Source organism: Piliocolobus tephrosceles, chromosome 2 (genome assembly GCF_002776525.5).
Source record: "Piliocolobus tephrosceles isolate RC106 chromosome 2, ASM277652v3, whole genome shotgun sequence".
Lineage (NCBI taxonomy): Eukaryota > Metazoa > Chordata > Mammalia > Primates > Cercopithecidae > Piliocolobus > Piliocolobus tephrosceles.
Genome location: NC_045435.1, coordinates 103757683 through 103777475, shown reverse-complemented (window position 1 = coordinate 103777475; position 19793 = coordinate 103757683). Strand labels below are relative to the sequence as shown.

General features: G+C 38.4%; 1 protein-coding gene and 1 long non-coding RNA gene across 7 annotated transcripts in view; both read right to left on the bottom strand.

Annotated features, from left to right (window-relative positions):
• The window catches only part of MCCC1 (methylcrotonoyl-CoA carboxylase 1), an 82945-nt gene that overhangs the window by 41090 nt on the left and 22062 nt on the right, over positions 1-19793 (bottom strand). For 5 of the 6 annotated variants that reach the window (XM_023187493.2, XM_023187491.1, XM_023187495.1 and 2 more), the window contains 3 exons: positions 13144-13265; positions 11947-12094; positions 11736-11857 (listed from right to left, as the gene is read on the bottom strand). In XM_023187493.2, the coding sequence (XP_023043261.1) occupies positions 11736-11857; positions 11947-12094; positions 13144-13265 (392 nt within the window). The remainder of the gene's footprint in view (positions 1-11735; positions 11858-11946; positions 12095-13143; positions 13266-19793) is intronic. The other variant, XM_023187496.1, reaches the window with a different exon arrangement.
• On the bottom strand, positions 872-4699 carry LOC111523147. The gene is made up of 3 exons (XR_002725458.1): positions 3159-4699; positions 1029-1167; positions 872-931 (listed from the first exon to the last, which is right to left on the bottom strand). It is a non-coding gene; the product is annotated as an uncharacterized LOC111523147 (long non-coding RNA).

The window sequence follows — 19793 nt, the reverse complement described above, 5'->3', positions numbered from 1 at the left end:
GCCTGGGCAACATGGTGAAACCCCAATCTCTACAAAAAAACTAGCCAGGCATGGTAGCACATGCCTGCAGTCCCAGCTACTCAGGAGGCTGCGGTGGGAGGATCATTTGAGCCCAGAAGGTTGTGGCTGCAGTAAGCTGAGATTGTGCCACGGCACTCCAACGTGGGTGACAGAGTGAGAGACCCTGTCAAAACAAAGAAACTATAATCTTGTAAAACTCAGTGAAAACATTACCATTTGCAGGATGAATATTAAAGAGAAAAAAATCTCACTACATAAAATGGCAAATAATAAAAGACATTTCTCCAACCTGAAGGAGAATGAATAAATGAATGAATATTTTTAAAAGACAGAAAATAGAGACTAAAGTAGGGATACATAACAAAAAGAACTGTCAAAGAAAAGACTAATAAATTTGACTACATTAATATTACAAATTATAGTCACTTCATATATTGTCAAAAGACCAATGAAAAATTTTTGTGACCTTTTGCTTTTAAGCAACTCTTACAGTTAAATTTTATGAAAATAGAAGACTGAAATTAAAATGGCTCATCCAGAAAAGTTAAATATATTACATTAATATGGACCATTAGTATCTTAGAAATATACTAATAATAAATCATAATAAAACCCAAAAAAGGGCCGGGCACAGTGCCTCACACTTATAAATCCCAGCACTTCGGGAGGCCGAGGCAGGAGGACTGCTTGAACCCAGGAGTTCAAAACCAGCCTGGGCAACATAGTGAGACTGTTTCTTAAAAAAATTTTTTAAAGAATAAATTAGCCAGGCATGGTGGTACATGCCTGTAGTCCTAGCCACTCAGGAGGCTCAGGCGGGAGGATTCCTCAAGCCCAGGAATTCAAGGTGGTAGTGAGCTACGATTGTGCCACTGCATTCCAGCCTGGCTGATAAAGTCAGACCCCATCTCTAAGGAAAAAAAAAAAACAACCAACAAAGGTACTTACATGTTGATTATAAAATAGTAAAATTATGATAAATCATATTAAGAGTGAATGCACATAACCTTTGTGGAAATAAGGCTAATACGGTCTATTTGGTGAACATGAAAGCATTCTTCTCGGTAGATTTGTGATATGGTCACACTGCAGTTCACTTCACCTATTCACCATCATAATTCAGGGGTGATCAGCAAATATGTTTTCCTGTTGATTTTTTAAAATAAAAACTGTCAAACATAGAAGAGGCAAAAAGAAAAAAAAAGCCAGGAAGTTGTACAAATGTATTGCTTCAGCACAATAGGTCATTTCTATTCTTGTTTACTTCATGAAGTATGTTATTTAACCACTTCAAAGAATTTCTCTTCTTGCTGGGCATCGTTGGTGCACACTTGCAATCCCAGCACTTTGGGAAGCCAAGGTGGGCAGATCACCTGAGGCCAGGAGTTTGAGACCAGCTGGGCAACATGGTGAAATCCCGTTTCTACTAAAAATACAAAAATTAGCCAGGTGTGGTAGTGCACACCTGTAATCCCAGCTAATCAGGAGGCTGAGGCATGAGAATCACTTGAACCTGGGAGGCAGAGGCTGCAGAGGGCCGAAATTGTGCCATTGCACTCCAGTCTGGGTGACAGAGTAAAACTCTGTCTCAAAAATAAAAAGAATTTATCTTCTTGATATATCAACTTTTCTGAATGTTCCCGTTTTGAATTTTCTAACCTGTCCAATACGTTCTCTTAATAAAATTCTTGGAGCTGATTTTTTTTTTGGATTTCTTGCCTTGTTGACTTTTCCTCTTTATCCATAAGCTATATAATCACCAAATACATTGTTGCCATTATTTTGAACAAACTGTTATCTGTTAAATCCATTCAGAATAGGAAAACATTCCTATGTTAGAACAGGAAAATATTTTACTTCCACCTATTCCTTAATTCTTTTCTGCTCTTTATGTAGCTCCAAGTTTCTGACCAAAAACATTTTATTTCACTCTAAAGAACATCTACTAATATGTCCTGCAAGGCAGGTCTACTGGTGACAAATTCTCTTAATTTCTGTTTGTCTAAGAAAGTCTTTATTGCTCCTTCATACTTGAAGCATAATTTCACTGGATACAGAAGACTAGCTTAGTTGTTTTTCTCTGAACACTTTATATGTCACTCCACTCTGTTCTTGCATGGTTTCTGGTAAGATTTCTTATCTTTATTCCTCTAGTATTGTCCTTCCTTGTGGTTTCTTTCAGTATTTTCTATTTGTCTTTCTTTTCCTGCATTTGAAGATGATGTGCATAGGTGTATATATCTTGGTATTTATTCTTCTTGGTGTCCTCTAAGCTTCCTGGTTCTGTAGTTTTGCATCTGTCACTAATTTTGGAAAATTCTTGGCCATTACTACTTTAAATATCTCTCCTGCTGCTAATTCTTGTGGTATTCAAATAACGTGTTACATCCTTTCAAATTGTCCCAGAGTTCTTGGACATTCTGTCCTTTTTTCTTTCATTTGTTTCTCCTTGCATTTCCGTTTGGGAAAGTTCTATTTACCTATGTTCAGGATCACTGATTCTTTTTGTAGCTGTGTCTAATCCACTGATGAGCCCAACAAAGGCATTCTTCATTTCTATTATAGTGTTTTTTATTTCTAGCATTTTCTTTTGATTCATTTTCAGTGTTCCCAACTCTCTGCCTGCATTATGCATGTTCTTGCATGTTGTCTATTTGTTCCATTACAGCTTTTAATATATTAATCAGTTAAATTCCTTATCTGATAATTCCTAAATTTGTATCATATCCGTCTAGTACTGCTTACTTTGTTTTAGTCCGTTTTTTTCCCTTGCCTTTTAGCATGCTTTGTAATTGCTAAAAGTAGAACATGATGTATTAGGTAATAGGATCTGAGGTAGACAGTCTTTTAAAGTGAGGCCTTAGGGTAATCTGGCTAGAAAGTAGGCAGTGTTTAATGTATGCAGTAGCTGTAGGTGCCAGATGTTTCCGTTTCCTTTAGTGTCTTTGTTGTGTTTTGTTTTTAATACCAGTGTCTCTGGTTTCCCTAAGAACTCCTTACATAGTTACAGCTCCTCCATTTGTAATCCATTGTTACTATATGGGAGTTTTGAAGACATGTGTCTTAGTCTTTTTGTACTGCTATAACAGAATACCTTAAATTGTGCAACTTATAAACAACAGAAAATTATTTCTTACAGTTTTCAGGCTGAGAAATCCAACATCAAGGTACTGGCAGATTCAGTGTCTGGTTCGAGTCCGTTCCTCATAGATGGCATCATGTTGCTGTGTCCTCACATGGAGGAAAAAGGAAGGGGCAAATAGGTTCCTCAAGCTCTTTTATTGGGGGAACTAATTCCATTCATCAGGGCAGAACACTCAGGACCTAATCACCCACCAAAGGCCCCACCTCTTAATACCTTGGGGATAGGGGGTTAGGTTTCAACATGTAAATTTTGGAGGGATACAAACATTTAGACCATTACAACCTGGTAGTGGGGTGTGGGGTAGGGAAAGCAAACTTATGACTAAATCTCAAGTCTTTTAGTGGTTCTGTGTTTGTGCTGTGAAGTGTTTCTAAGTTTTTGTTTTTTTTGCCCTCCCCTTAGGTGAAATGGGAAGGCTAAAGGGGGTTGTGGTTGGCTAACTACCTTCCCCTTGAACACAAAAGGCTCTGGCACCACCTCCCTTGGAGTTAACGATTTCTTTTGTTATGGAGAATAGAATGCTCTGGATCTCTTTCAGATTGGTTACTTTTCCCTTCTCACTGCTGTAAAACATGAGGGATTTATTTTTCTTCTTGGATTTTTACTGTGGGAAGCTGATGAGGTTCTTGGAGGCAAACCCCATGAAAGTGAGAGGTTCCTCTAGGACTGGGTCCCAAGGAGTTTCTCACTTGCACACTGACCCACACTTAGCCTCAGCCATTTCTGCTCCAGGTAAACTGATCTGGCTGTGACTCACTGTACTTGCATGCTTGTCCCATGGCCTCAATTCTCTGATGGTTCTAAAGCCACGGACTTTCATTTTGGTTAGGCTTTTTCTTTTTAGATGTGACTGATGACTTTCAAGCTCTTTACATGTTAGAGCTGAAATGTTTGTTTTTCTAATTCCAATTGTAAAATTCTACCATGATATGGTTTGGCTGTGTCCCCACGCAAATCTCATCTTGAATTGTGGCTCCCCATAATCCCCATGTGTGGTGGGTGGGACCCAGTGGGAGGTAACTGAATCATGGAGGTAGGTTTTTCCCATGTTGTTCTCGTGAAAGTAAGTCTCACCAGATCTGACAGTTTTATAAAGGGTAGTTTCCCTGCACAGGCTCTCTTGCTTCCTGTCATGTAAGACATGCCTTTGTTCCTCCTTTGCCTCCTGCCATGATTGTGAGGCCTCCCCAGCCATGTGGAACTGTGAGTCCATTAAACCTCTTTCCTTTAATAAATTACCCAGTCACAGGTATGTCTTTATTAACAGCATGAGAACAGACTAACACATACCACTTCTGACTCTCCCTCATCTTTTAGCTGCTCCAGGTAAGAGGAAACACTACAGTAGGGATTCCAGGTTATGAAGGGAATGTGTGGGTGCCACATCAAGAGCACAGAGCAATTCTTGCCTGAGTTTTGTTTTGTTTTGTTTTTGAGATGGAGTCTCGCTCTGTTACCCAGGCTAGAGTGTAATGGTGCGATCTCAGCTCACTGCAACCTCTACCTTCCAGGTTCAAGCGATTCTCCTGCCTCAGCCTCCCGAGTAGCTGGGACTACAAGCCATGCCGCCATGCCTGGCTAATTTTTTTTTTTTTTTTTTTTTTTTTGGAGATGGGGTCTCCCCCCCCCCCCCCGGCGGGAGTGCAGTGGTGCGATCTGGGCTCACTGCAAGCTCCACCTCCCAGGTTCACGCCATTCTCCTGCCTCAGCCTCCAAGTAGCTGGGACTACAGGCGCGCACCACCACGCCCGGCTAATTTTTTGTATTTTTAGCAGAGACGGGTTTTCATCGTGTTATCCAGGTGGTCTTGCTCGTATCTCCTGACCTCGTGATCCGCCCGCCTCGGCCTCCCAAAGTGCTGGGATTACAGGCATGAGCCACCAAGCCTGGCTAATTTTTTGTATTTCAGTAGAGACGGGGTTTCACCGTGTTGCTCAGGCTAGTCTCGAACTCCTGAGCTCAGGCAATCTGCCCTCCTTGGCCTTTCAAAGTGCTGGGATTACAGGCATGAGTCATTGTGGTCAGCCTTGTCTGAGGTCTTAGAAGTTGGAAACACTTTTCCTTTGGCTGCTTATAAGGGAAGTTCAATGAAGATCTGTGTTCTGTTAAGATTTCTGTAGTTATTAAATCAGTCTTATTTACCTTTTTCTGATTGACCCTTTTCTGTGCAGCTTTATCTAACTTAGAGTTTCTGGAGCACAGCGTCTAGAAGTGTCTGAGAACCAGGCAGTGCATCAAATCCCAGCTGCCCTAATTCAGCCACTGCCAGAGTATGGTGAAAGAGACAGACAGATGCAGCTAAGTCCTATCATGAGTGCCTTGATATTTTCTAAGAGTCTTAACATTTTCATTTTCATATTTACTTTTTTTTTTTTTTTTAAGATGGAGTCTTGCTCTTTCACCCAGGCTGTAGTGCAGTGGTGTGATCTTGGCTCACTGCAAGCTCCACCTTCTGGGTTCACACCATTCTCCTGCCTCAGCCTCCCGAGTATCTGGGACTGCACGCGCCCAACACCATACCTCGCTAAGTTTTTGTATTTTTAGTAGAGATGGGGTTTCACTGTGTTAGCCAAGATGGTCTTGATCTCCTGACCTTGTGATTCACCCACCTCGGCCTCCCGAAGTACTGTGATTACAGGCGTGAGCCACCGTGCCTGGCCCCAATTTACATTTTTAATCCATCTAGAATATGTATTATATATGAACTGAGGAAGAAATCTGATTTCTGTTTTTTCTTTCAAAATAGTATACTTTAAAGGTGGTTTCTTATCCCAGTCTTTAAGATGTATTAAACAGTTTTGATAAGATTTGTGAAATATCTTGATATTGACTCTTCTCAGTTATCAGCACCATTTTGACACTCTTCTGGCACTGCATTAGTTCAACAGGTAATTATTTAGCAGGACATGAACACACAGTATGATTATCAGGATATTTAAATGTTATTAGTAGAGGCTATTCTCTCTATGGAGTAGCCATTCTTTATTCCTTTACTTTCTTAATAAACTTGCTTTCACTGTACTGTATGAACTCGCCCTGAATTCTTTCTTGTGTGACAGCCAAGAATCCTCTCTTGGGGTCTGGATCAGGACCCCTGTCTGGTAACATCTTTCTGGTGACCACAGAAGGAACAATACTAAGGAAATCCTGACCCAAAGGCTAACTCTGGGTAAGTACTGGGGTCTGGTAACGTCTTTCTGATGAATCACGGAAGGGATGATACTGAGGAGACCCTCCAACCCAAAGACTGCAGCACTGATTGGCCAACTGTGGGTAAGTGGGGTGCATATACCTGGGTAAAGAATGGGATTGGGTTACAGGCCCAACTTAGTGGAGTTAAAGTCTCTCCTAAGACAGAGTGGGTTAAAGGCCCCTCTCAATAAAAGGCAAGGATGCTTGACTGAACTTGGGTTTGAAGCCCAACTTAGGAAGGTTAGATTCCTTCCTAAGATTTAGGGGGTTAGAGGCTCCTCTCAGTAAAATCCCTCTTGGCTAAGAATTGGTTTGGCACTACGGATGTTAACTGCTTTTCTGTTTGAATTAATCTGCCTTGCACTCTTTGCTGATGGTGGTGGGTGACAGGATTAGGCATGTACAGGATGGTGGGATATGGGGAGCTTTTACCTCCCCAAAAGGAGAAACTTGAGAGCTGAAGGAACTGCTAGAAAAGATCCCTCTTAACTGACAAATGGCCACCTGAACTTTTGATTTAGTGTCAGTTGCAATGGGTGGGTCTTTCTCTGGCCTCTCTGAGCACCTTGCCTTCCCCGTCCTGCCACAAAGCAATGCTTTTCTTCCTTCCCTTCCCTTTCTCTTTCTGTGCAAACTGATTGAATGAATGGCAAAAATCACTGTTTATCTCCTCTGTAAAGTTTTGATTAATAAAAAAAGGATTTGTGAGGCTAGTCTTAAGCTGTAGTGAATTTGGTGTGCTTTGTGTGTCTTTCTGTATTGTTCTGTCATAGAGATGGGTACCTTAGGATAAAACACAGGCTTAGAACCCCACAAGCCCACTGTTTAAGATGGCCCAGCAAACTAGTGAGTTATAAACTTTGCTGCAGGTCCCTGGGAAAAAAACTGGATGAGGTTTCCCTCTTGTATGTCCTTGGGAGCTTGACCACGTGATCATGTGGCCTAGCTTTGTCTTTTCACAATGGTGGCCCAGGTTCAGGGTCCAATTCCTGGCTTAGGAAATGAGTCCTTTTCTTCTGTTTGTCTGTGTATTTATATGTGTTGTGTGTATAATATGAAAGAGCTTTGATTAAATGGTTTAAAAATAAGTGCTTTTATCAATTATTTTGTCAGAAAAGCAAAAAGTATAATGTCTTTTAGTTTACGTGATTTAAGTAATTTTTGAGAAATTGAAACAATTCTACACGTAAGGTGTGTATAGAAAGTGAAATGCGTTTTTGGCAAAAGATTATAAGAAGGCATAGGAATGTGGATTTTTTTTTGTCTAGATTTAAAAGTTAAAGGATTGTTTTAAGTTAGGTAAGATAAAGCTTAAGGTTTAAGCAAGTTTTGGAAGGTTTGTAAAAAATTAATCTTTATAAAAGAAATTGTGTGAACATATCGTCTAAAGTTAAAGGGGTATTCAGGCTTTCTGTAAATTGAACATTGGAATAAAAGCACAACAGATTTTTCTTAGAGCATTAATCTGCTCTTTAACAAAAATTTGTAAAGGGTTATAAAAGGTTTATGAGAACCTCACTTTATGGTCAAACATGAAAATTGGGTAGATATGTCTATAGGTTTTATTGAAAATTGGGTTTAACATTAATAGTACAGTTATGTAAAGGTGAAATCTGGCATAAAAGTCATACAGGAAGCAGTGTCAAATGTGAAACAGTGTTTAGCTTTTCTCGGGCTATATTTGTATAAATATGTTATTAGTATGCGTTCCAAAATAATGGGAAACTCCTATAATTCTGATATGACTTAGTGCACCTTATCAGTATAATTGTTACATAAAACCATTGTATGTAACAGAGGTAACCAAATTTCTTTGTCAATTGTGTTTTTAACTGTGGCTGTCTTAAAACTTTTTGCCATCCATAGACAATTATTTTGTTTTGATCCTCTTCAAAAGGAGATTTTTATTATTATTATTATTATTTTGAGACTGAGTCTCACTCTGTTGCCCAAGCTGGAGTGCAGTGGTACAATCTCAGTTCACTGCAACCTCCGCCTCCCAGGTTCAAGTGATTCTCGTGCCTCAGCCTCCCAAGTAGCTGGGATTACAGGAGCGTGCCACCACGCCTGGCTAATTTTTGTGTTTTTATTAGAGACAGTGTTTCACCATGTTGGTCAGGCTGGTCATGAACTCCTGACCCTTGTGTAGAAATGCAGGATAAGCTTACCAAATGTTTTTTTAAAAAACACGCATTAATCTTCCAGACATCACCTTTTGTTGGAACTCAAGAGTTATGAGTGGCTCTCGACATACTGATGCTTTCTAACTAAGCTCCTCTCTATCCTGAACATGAGAGATCCTAATAGTTAGGCAGGAATATCATCGCCCCATTCAGCCTGAAGAAGTTACAGAAGATGGATTTTTGTCCCTCTGCAACCCTTAGGATTAAGCGTTCTCTTACAAAAGAGAACAGGGAAATGTCAGAGGCATTTGAACTAGAGCAACTCCCATCTTAAATAGGAGCTGGGTAAAATAAGGCTAAGACCTGCTGGGCTGCATTCCCAGTGGCAAGTTAAGGCATTTTTAATCACAGAAAGAGACAGAAGGTCAGCAGAAGATACAGGTCATATGGACCTTGCAGACAAAACAGGTTGCAGTAAAGAAGTTGGTTAAATCCCACTAAAATCAAGATGGTAACAACAGTGACCTCTGGTCGTCTTCACTGCTACACTCCCACCAGCGGCATGACAGTTTACAAATGCCATGGCAACGTCAGGAAGTTACCCTATATGGTCTAAAAAGGCGAGGCATGAATACTCCACCCCTTGTTTGGCATATCATCAAGAAATAACCATAAAAATGGGCAACCAGCAGCCCTTGGGACTCCTCTGTCTATGGAGTAGCCATTCTTTATTCCTTTACTTTCTTAATAAACTTGCTTTCAATTAAAAAAAAATTATTAATAGAAATACAGAATAGAAATAGAGTCACACAATGTGCCACACAATGACGTTCAGTCAATGCCAGACTGCATATATGATGGTGATTTCATAAGATTATGATGGAGCTGAAAAATTCCTATAATTTAGTTACATAATAGCACAATGCATTACCTTTCCTGTTTTGAGATGTTTAGATACATAAATACTTACCACTGTGTTACAAATGCCTACAGTATTTAATACAGTAAACTGTTGTACAGCTTTGTAGCTCAGAAGCAACAGGCTGTACCATAGCTTAGGTGTGTAGTCGGCTATACTACCTCAGTTTGTGTAAGTACACTCTATGTGTGCACAACAATGAAATTGCCTAACAATGCATTTCTCAGAATGTATCGTCATTAAGCAACACGACTGTATATAGAAATATTAATAATAATTAGGAGAATACAATTATGGGTTGGTTTCCATCTTCTGCATTTTCCAAAAGTTTGTAATGTATTCATATTATTTCTACAGTTCAAAAAATATTACTGATGCCTGTTACAAGGAAAGTGGTATGCCAGGCAATATATACAAAAAAGTAAAAATGTATATACTACCATGTCTTTGATTCCCAGGGGCTTTCCAGCTATTGGGGGAATAAATTACAATGTGAGGCAATGTATGGCTAACATTTCATAAGTAAAGAACTTACATATTCAAAAAATGTTGCAGGCATTGAGTTACATAGTTACTGAAATAAGCTATTGATGTCTCCACAATTCTAACTTAAGAGCATACTAATTTGGATGGCTAGCCTATTCTTTCTTGAAAGGAAGCCTTCAATTTACCTTAGAAATGCCTTTTTTTTTTGTCTTACTTCTCACTAACAGATGGCATAGGCTGTGTTCTCCTTATCAATTTACCCATTTTAAGACTGACTTCTTTTTTTTTTTTTTAACTATCAAATTCTAATCGAATTTCATTTACTACGTCATGCTCAGGATAGTTCTCAGTTTTATAGGGCCTGAAACAAAAAACAATTTTGGGGTCTTCTTTAAGGAGAAGAATACAAAACTGCAAATACAAAATTAGGTCAGGGTCTTGGAAGAGGTTAATGCCAAAGAAGGGCCTGAAGCTTCAAGTCTGTTACCTTTAAGGTAAATCTTTTTCCAGTCACGGTTCCCAAATGAATTATTCTTTTCATTTGACTTACAAGTCAAAAAGAAAAAAATATATATATATGTATCATTTTTTTAACAACTGTCATAAAAATCTATGAAATGAGAAACTTTATAATCAGCATCTTAAACAAACATGAAAATAAAATTCCAGAAAAAAAAGTAGGGAGTCACATTGCATTTGCTATAGTGGTACTCAGAGAAGTAGCTTAGTGCAGTGGCTTAGATATGAACTCTGGAGTCAAACTGCCTGGGTTCAAATCTCAGCTTTACTACTTCACAGCTGAATGACCTCAGACAAGTAACACAATACAACCACTCTGTTGCTTAGTGTCCTCACCTGTAAAATGAAAACAGTACTTACCTAATGAGATTGTTGTAAGAATTATATTAGAAATAGAAGGACAGCAAGATTATTTAGCATGTGTAAAATACTTAGAATCTGGCACATGATAAGTGCAATATAAGTGTTAGCTCCTATTATTATTAGTATATCACTTATAATTCAATTTAGAAAATTACTTCCATTTCCTGAGCATCTCAACTGACAGAGTTCTATAAATATAGCTGAATTTATTACAATAATTTGCTAATATTGAAAAAAACCCTAAATTTCATCAACAAGAAACATACTGAATGAATTAATGGTATATTAAGATCATAGAACCACTAGGTCACCAACAAAAAGAATGAGGTTGATCTATAATTACTGACATGGAAAGATATCTGTGATAATAGTATTAGTAAATAATATTAGTGTATAAGATTCTATTCACTGGCTGGGCACGGTGGCTCACACCTGTAATCCCAGCATTTTGGGAGGCTGAGGCAGGTGAATCACAAGGTCAGGAGTTTGAGACCCGCCTGACCAACATGGTAAAATCCCATCTCTACTAAAAACACAAAAATTAGCCAGGCATGGTGGTGTGTGCCTGTGATTCCAGCTACTTAGGAGGTTGAGGCAGGATGACTGCTTGAACTTGGGAGGCAGAGGTTGCAATGAGTCGAGATCATGCCACTGCACTCCAGCCTGGGCAACAGAATGAGAGACTCTAGCTCAAAAAAAAAAAAGATTCTCTTCACTGTTCTCAAGTATGTATTTTGTTTGCTGTATGTGTATATATATATATATATATATATATATAGGCTTCTATTCACATAGAAAATGCCTGGAAGAATGCATACCGTCCAGTGGTTACATCACAGGACAGAACTGGGAAACTTATAATAATATACTTATATACTATTATAGTTTTATATTTTATAGAATGTGCATGCATTATTTTTACAATTTAATTTTCCAACTCTGAGTCAGAAAAATAAGGTCAGCCCACCTCGGTGTGTCTACAAACTTCTCGATCAGCACAGCATCATCATTGAAAGACTTCTTAGCTTCTCTCCGTGCTGATTCTAACTGTTCTTGAAATTCTTGCTCCGATCTAACGATCCTCATTCCCTAAGAGAGAAAAGATGATTATGACTACAACATAAATAAAACAAAGAAGAGGAGCCTGAATTGGCAAACACAAGCATGCACAATCTTACTTTTCCTCCTCCACCCCGGATGGCTTTAATCATGACAGGATAGCCAATTCTCCCGGCGTGTTCCTTCAGGCACCGATCTGATTGGTCCTCACCATGATAACCCTCCACAACAGGTACTCCAGCAGCAGCCATTATGGATTTGGATGTGCTTTAGAGTGGGAAAGCAAAAACATGCCCCAAATTCTATAAACTGTTTCATTCAAAAGAAACACAAATATAGCCCAGTCTATAAATTACAATGGAACCCTTTAAAGAAAACATCTTTAAATGTTTTCTCTTATTAAAACATCATATTAAATGTTTTGAGATGACAAAATAATACAAATTCAAGATGTCTATTAGTTAGTTTCCCTCAATTCATGTGGTAGCTCATCTCACCCTATTTTTAATCCCAAAATACTAATATGTTGATTAGGAACATTAAGTATTTTCTGTAACTCAATGGAATTTCCCTGTCGCAGATAAATAACTTATGCCTATGACAACAGAAGGGTAGAATTAAAATATCTATTAGGGGTAAAACAAACTATTTTTTTTTGTTTTTAAAGAGACAGGGTCTCACAATGTTGCCCATGCCAGAGTGCAGTAGTGCAATTACACCTCACTACAGCCTTAAACTCCTGAGCTCAAGTGATCCTTCTGCCTCAGCCTCCTAAGCAGCTGGGATTACAGGTGTGTGTCACCATACCCAGCTGAAATCTTTTTTTTTTTTTTGAGATGGGGTCTTACTCTGTCACCCAGACTGAAGTATGATGGTGTGATCACAGCTCACCACAGCCTTGATTTCCTGGGCTCAACCAATCCTCCTACCTCAGCATCCCAAGATGTTGGACCCACAGGCACGTGCCACCAAGCCTGGAATTCTTAAAAAATGTTGTAGAGACAAGGTCTCCCTATGTTGCCCAGGCTGGTCTTAAACTTTTGGGCTCAAGCGATCCTCCCACCTTTGCCTCCCAAAGTGCTGGATTACAGGTGTGAGCCACTGTGCCCAGGCCTGGATGAATTAAAAAAAAAAAAACAATTTAGAGACAAGGTCTCAATAAGTTGCCCAGGCTGGTCTTGAATTTCTGGCCTCAAGCTATCCTCCTGCCTCAGTCTCCCAAAACACTGATATTACAGGCATAGCCACCATGCCTGGCCCAAACTATTTCAACTGACCTTTATACAGTTAAAATTTTAAAAGATATAAACTCATACCTCTTTATACCCATGTCTCTAATTGCAGATGGAGGAGGGCCTATAAAAATAATTCCTTCTTGCTTACAAAGTTCAGCAAATTCCATGTTTTCTGAAAGAAAACCATATCCTGGATGGATAGCCTAGAAATGAGAAATAAAATAAAAAACTTACTCATTAGTGCTCAGCTGGCAACACCTTAATGCAGGTGAGGCTGTCTTCCTCTGGGAGGCCTCTCCCTACACTGCTAACAGTATGATCTCTATTAAAATCTGTTTCCAAAGAAATATCGGAAATATTCACATGAAAGCTCTGAAGCCTTACCTAAACTAGATGAATCTATATTTCTTTTTATTGTGATAATATATACATAGCAAAACATTGACCATTTTAGTTACTTTTAAGTATATAATTCAGTGGCATTAAGTACACTGACAACGTTGGGCAATTGTCATCACCATCCATCCTCAGGATGTTTTAATCTCCAAACATAATTCTCCGTTCCCTCCCTTTCCTTAGTGCCTGGTAACCAGCATTTTACTTTCTGTGTTTATGAATTTGTCTAGCCAAAGTACCTCATGTAAGTGGAAGTATATAATAATTTGTCTGAGTTTGGCTTATTTCACCTGCATAATGTTTTCAAGGTTCATTCATGTAACATGTGTCAGAATTCCATTTGTTTTTAAGGTCGAATAATATCCAGTTTGTATACATATTGTTTACCCATTCATCTCTTGATGGACATTGTGTTATTTCTACATATTGTGAATACTGATGCTATGAAAAACAAGTATTGGTATACAAGTATCTGTTTGAGTCCCCGCTTTAAATTCTTCTAGTTGTATACCAAAAGTGGAATTGCTGGATCATATGGCACAGAAGTTACTGTATACTTAAATTTAAAACAACACTGCAATTAGGGTAGAATGTCAAGGAGTAAAGAGCTTCAGAGTGGTAAGGGAAATTTGTCTATTCTGTCTCTATAAAACTGGCCTAGAATTGAAATCATGGCATCCAAAAACCCCAAAGAGAACACTAGCTCAATAAATACCTCACTTATCTTCAGGTCACTATTTATCAATGTCATCTTTCCAGAAAAAAGCTAAGAAGCAAATGAAAGTCATGTATTAAAGTCCACAGGAGTGCCCCTTATCCAGGGGGGATATATTCCAAGATCACTAGTGGATGCCTGAAACTATGAATACTACAGAACTGGACTGATACCAATTGGACCACGCTTCTGTTCTTGTCTTCCAAACACAAATTTAATGCCTTTCCCATCTTAACTAAGCACTTGCCATGCACTGTGGCCGTAACTTTCGCAGTTTGAGGTGCAACAGGAAAATAACATGAATTTGTTTTTTCTTCTTCACAATTTCACAGATAGAAACTTTGTCCTTACCAAGAACCAAGAAATCTCAACATATACATATATATTTTTTCTTTCCTTGAGAATGTTCACCTTTTCACTTAAAAGAAGCATTTTATGGCTTCTCTTTGGCATAAGTGAATTGTTACCATCATTACTCTTGCACTTTGAGGCCATGATTTAAATAAAATAAGGGTCACTTGAACACAAGCATGGTGGTACCATGACAGTCGATTTGATAACCTAGATGGCTCCTGAGTGACTATGTTGGGGAGTGTAGACAGCGTGGAGACACTGGACAAAAGGACGATTCACATCCTGGGAGGGACAAAGCAGACCGTGCAAGATCTCACTGTGTAATTCAGAATGGCGTGGAATTTAAAACTTATCAATTGTTGATTTCTGGAATTTTCCATTTAATATTTTCAAACCATAGTAGACTGCAGGTAACTGAAACCACTCAAAGAGAAACCTTGGATAAAGGCGGACAACTGTATGTGTACTTTTAGTGAAAAGGGCATCCCTCAGACTTCAGCCTAGTTACTTCTAATGTACTCAGAATTTTAACGAACATACTTACTCGGATTTAGCCCACAGAACAGGAAATTCAGTAACTGAAGGACAGCAAGATTTCTAAGAGCAAACACACTGACAGCAAAAAGGGAAGAAACAGAAGGAGGCAAAAGGCAGAGTGGGCTTGGATGATTTAATGAGTGATGAAGTCACTCCCTCTCCAGTATCAGTAGCCCTGAGGGGATTTGTTCTTCTAACATGTATTATAATTATGACCAAAACAATATAAAAAGACAAATGCTTCGCCAATACTATTTCAAAATAGTTACACTCAAAGAACATTTCAAAATTAAAGGGGCAAGCTTCAGATATCTGGGAAACTCATACGAATGGAAAAACCCACATCCTAGTGACAGAAAACAAAAAAATGCCAGATACAGATAAAATGCTGGATAGTCACAAGTTGCAGCCAGTGTGGAGTTTTATTTCTTTTAAACCAAAGTTCAATTTTATTTTATTAACTTTTATTTTAGGTTTGGGGTGCATGTGAAGATTACACAGGTGAATACATGTCACAGAGGTTTGTTGTACAGATTATTTCATCATCCAGGTATTAAGCCCAGTACTCAATAGTTATCTTTTCAGCTCCTCTCCCTCCCACCTTCCCCACTCAAGTATACCCCAATGTCTTTTGTTTCCTTCTTTGTGTTCATAAGTTCTTATCATTCAGCTCCCACTTCTAAGTGAGAACATGCAGTATTTGATTTTCTGTTCCTGTGTGAGTTTGCCAAGGATAATAGCTTCCAGCTCCATCCACGTTCCTGCAAAAGATGTGATCTCATGCTTTATTACAGCTGCATAGTATTCCGCGGTGTTTATGTACCAACTTTTCTTTATCCAATCTGTCACTGATGGGCATTTAGGCTGATTCAATGACTCTGCTATTGTGAATGATGCAATGAACATACATGCACATGTGTCTTTATGGCAGAATGATTTACATTCCTCTGGGTATACAACCAGTAATGGGATTGCTGCGTTGAATGGCAGTTTTGCTTTTAGCGCTCTGAGGAATCACCCTGCTGCCTTCCACAATGGTTGAACTAATTTACATTCCCACCAACAGCATATAAATGTTACCTTTTCTCCACAACCTCCTGGCATCTGTTATTTTTCTGACTTCTTAATAATAGCCATTCTGACTGGTATGAGATGGTGTCTCACTGTGGTTTTGATTTGCATTTCTTAATGATCAGTGATATTGAGCTTTTTTTCATGTCTGTTGGTCGCATGTATGTCTTCTTTTGAGAAGTGCCTGTTCATGTCCTTTGCCCACTTTTTTTTTTTTTTTTTTTGAGACGGAGTCTCGCTCTGTCGCCCAGGCTGGAGTGCAGTGGCCGGATCTCAGCTCACTGCAACCTCCACCTCCCAGGTTCACGCCATTCTCCTGCCTCAGCCTCCCAAGTAGCTGGGACTACAGGTGCCCGCCACCACGCCCTGCTAATTTTTTTGTATTTTTAGTAGAGACAGGGTTTCACCATGTTAGCCAGGATGGTCTTGATCTCCTGGCCTTGTGATCCCCCTGCCTCAGCCTCCCAAAGTTATGGGATTACAGGCATGAGTCATCGTGCCCAGCTGTCCTTTGCCCACTTTTTAATGGGGTTGTTTTTCTCTTGTACATCTGTTTAAGTTCCTTATAGATACTAGATATTAGACTTTTGTCAGATGCAAAGTTTGCAAATATTTTCTCTCACAATTTGGGTACTTTATATAAAATGGTCAAACATCTACACTACGAAAATGAAACAAGTCTATGTCCTAGTCCTCCCTGGGTTGGGTTTTCTTTTGAGATGTGATTTATAATACATAGCATTCATTCATTCATAGTTTGGTGAATTTAGTAAATCTATACAATTGTGCAACTATCACTACAATCCAGTTTGAGAACACTTGCATCACTAGAGAAAGTTCCCATGTGCCCACCTGCAATCTGTTCCCACACCCAAGCAACAACTGAGTTGCTGTCTCTATGGTTTCGCCTTTAAAAAAATTCATATAAACAGAATCATACAGTATTATGTGTCTGGCTTCTTTAACTTCACATAATTTTTCAAGGTTTATTCATGTTGTGGAGTGTGTCAGTAGATCATTTCTTTTTATAATATGGATTCTGTTACATGGATATACCACATTTTGTTTACCCATTCATTTGAATTGTTTCCCAGTTTGTGGTTATCATGAATAACGGTGTTATAAACATTCACAGACAAGTCTGTGTGAAAATATTTTTCATTTCTCTTGGGAAAATACCCAGGAGTGCAACTGTCATAATATGGTAAGAATACATTTAACTTTTCTAAAGGGATGATTTTATTTTGCATTTCCACCAGCAATTTATGATGCTTTCAAGGGTATCCATATCCCTGCCCACATATTGTATTGTCAGTCTTTTTGATTTTGGCCAACCTCGTGGGTGCATAGTGTTACTGCACTTTTTAAACATAGTTGTTGAGATATAATTCATATACCATAAAACTCGGCCAACCCAATGATTTGTAGTATACTCAGAGTTGCACAATTATCACTATAATCTAAAATATTAAGATCTAATAATGTAAGTTTTTAACACTGCAAAAAGAAATCCTGTGCCTATTAGCCATTTCTCATTCCCCATAAACCCCCAGCCCTAGGCAACTGTGAATCTACTGTCTCTATAGATTTACCTATATGAACATTTCGTATAAATGGAATCATATAATATATGCAGTCTTTTGTGACCAGCTCTGTCACTGAACATAATGTTTTCAAGGTTCAGCCATTTTTTTTTTTAACACAAATCAGTAATCCATTCCTTTCTGATGGCAAAATAATACTCCATTGTATGGCTATGCTACATTTTATTTATGCATTCATCAGCTGATAGACATTTGCGTTGCTCCTACTTTTTTGGCTACTATAAATAATGCTATGAACATTCAGGCATAAATTTCTGTGTGGATGTGTTTTCATTTCTTTTGGATACAGACTGAAGAAGTAGAGTTACTAGTTCATAAAGTAACTCTACGTTTAACATTTTGAGAAACTGCAAAACTGTTTTCCAAAGTGGCTGCTCCAGTTTACATTCCCATCAATAACGTAGAAGGGTTCCAATTTCTCTAAGTCCTCACCAATACTTGTTATCATCTCTTTTTGATTATAGCATCCTAGTGAGTATGAAGTGGTATCTCACTGAGGTTTTGATTTGTATTTCCCTAACAGCTAATATGTTGAACATCTTTTAATGGGCTTTCTGGTCATTTGTGTACCTTCTTTGGTGCAGGATCTATTCAAACATTTTGTTCATTTTTTAAAAATTGGGTTTCTTAGCAACAGTTTCAAGCTTTGAAGTCAATTTATCATTTCTTTATTTCATGAACCTTTCTTATAGTATTATGTCTAAGAAATCTTTGCCTAATCCAAGGTCTCAAAGATTTTCTCCTATGTTTTCGTCTAGAAGTTTTAGTTTTAGTTCTCACATTTAGGTCTATGATATATTTTAATTTTTTTGTTTAAGGTGTAAGAGTCTAGGATCTAGGCTTCAGGTTCATCTTTTTACAAAGAGATATCAAATTACTGCAGCAACATTGTTTAAAAAACTCTCCTCTATTGAACTACTTTAGCATCTTTATTCAAAAATCAATTGACTACATACGTGGGAGTTTATTTTTGGATTTTCTATCCTGTTCTACTGACCTATGTTTTTATCCTTATACAAATACCACACTGTTTTGGTTATTGTAGATACATTTATTCATTTATTTATTTATTTATTTATTGAGATAGAGCCTTGTTCTGTCACCCAGGCTGGAGTACAATGCCACGATCTTGGCTCACTGCAACCTCCATCTCCTGGGTTCCAGTGATTCTCCTGCCTCAGCTTCCTGAGTAGCTGGGATTACAGGCACCTGCTGCCATGCCTGGCTAATTTTTGTATTTTTAGTAGAGACAGGGTTTCACCATGTTGGCCAGGCTGGTCTTGAACTCCTGACCTCAAGTGATCTGACCACCTTGGCCTCCCAAAATGCTGGGATTACAGGCATGAGCCACTGCACCTGGCATAATGAGTTCTGAGACAGTCTAAACCCTACAAATTAGTTAAGCTTTTCAAAAATTGTTTTAGGTATATATTAGGCTCTTTAGCTATTTTAGGATTAGCTTGTCAATTTCTATTTAAAAAAAAAAAGCCTTCCAGGATTTTTATAAAGATTGCATTAAATATATAATGCCACTTGAATAATATTGAGTGTTCTGATGAAATATCTGTTTCTTTAGAATTTCTTTAGTATCTCTCAGCAATGTTTTACAGTTTTCAGTAAATACGTCTTGAACTGCTTTTGCTAACTTTATTCCTAAGTATTTGATTGCTATTGTGAATGTAACCATTTCCTTAATTTCATTTCCAGAGTATGTGTTACTAGTCTCCTTTCTTTTTAACAGATACTGAATTCGATGGAACTTTTTGGTACACTAGATAAATGTTCTCCTTTCATAACCGTATTAGTCTGTTTTCATGCTGCTGATAAAGACATATCCAAGACTGAGCAATTTACAAAAGAAAGAAGTTTATTGGACTCACAGTTCCACATGGCTGGGGAGGCCTCACAATCATGGCAGAAGGTAGGGAGGAGGAATTCATGTCTTACATGGATAGTGGCAAGCAAAGAGAGCTTGTGCAAGGAAACTCCCATTTTTAAAACCATCAGATCTCATGAGACTCATTCACTACCATGAGAACAGTGCAGGAAAGACC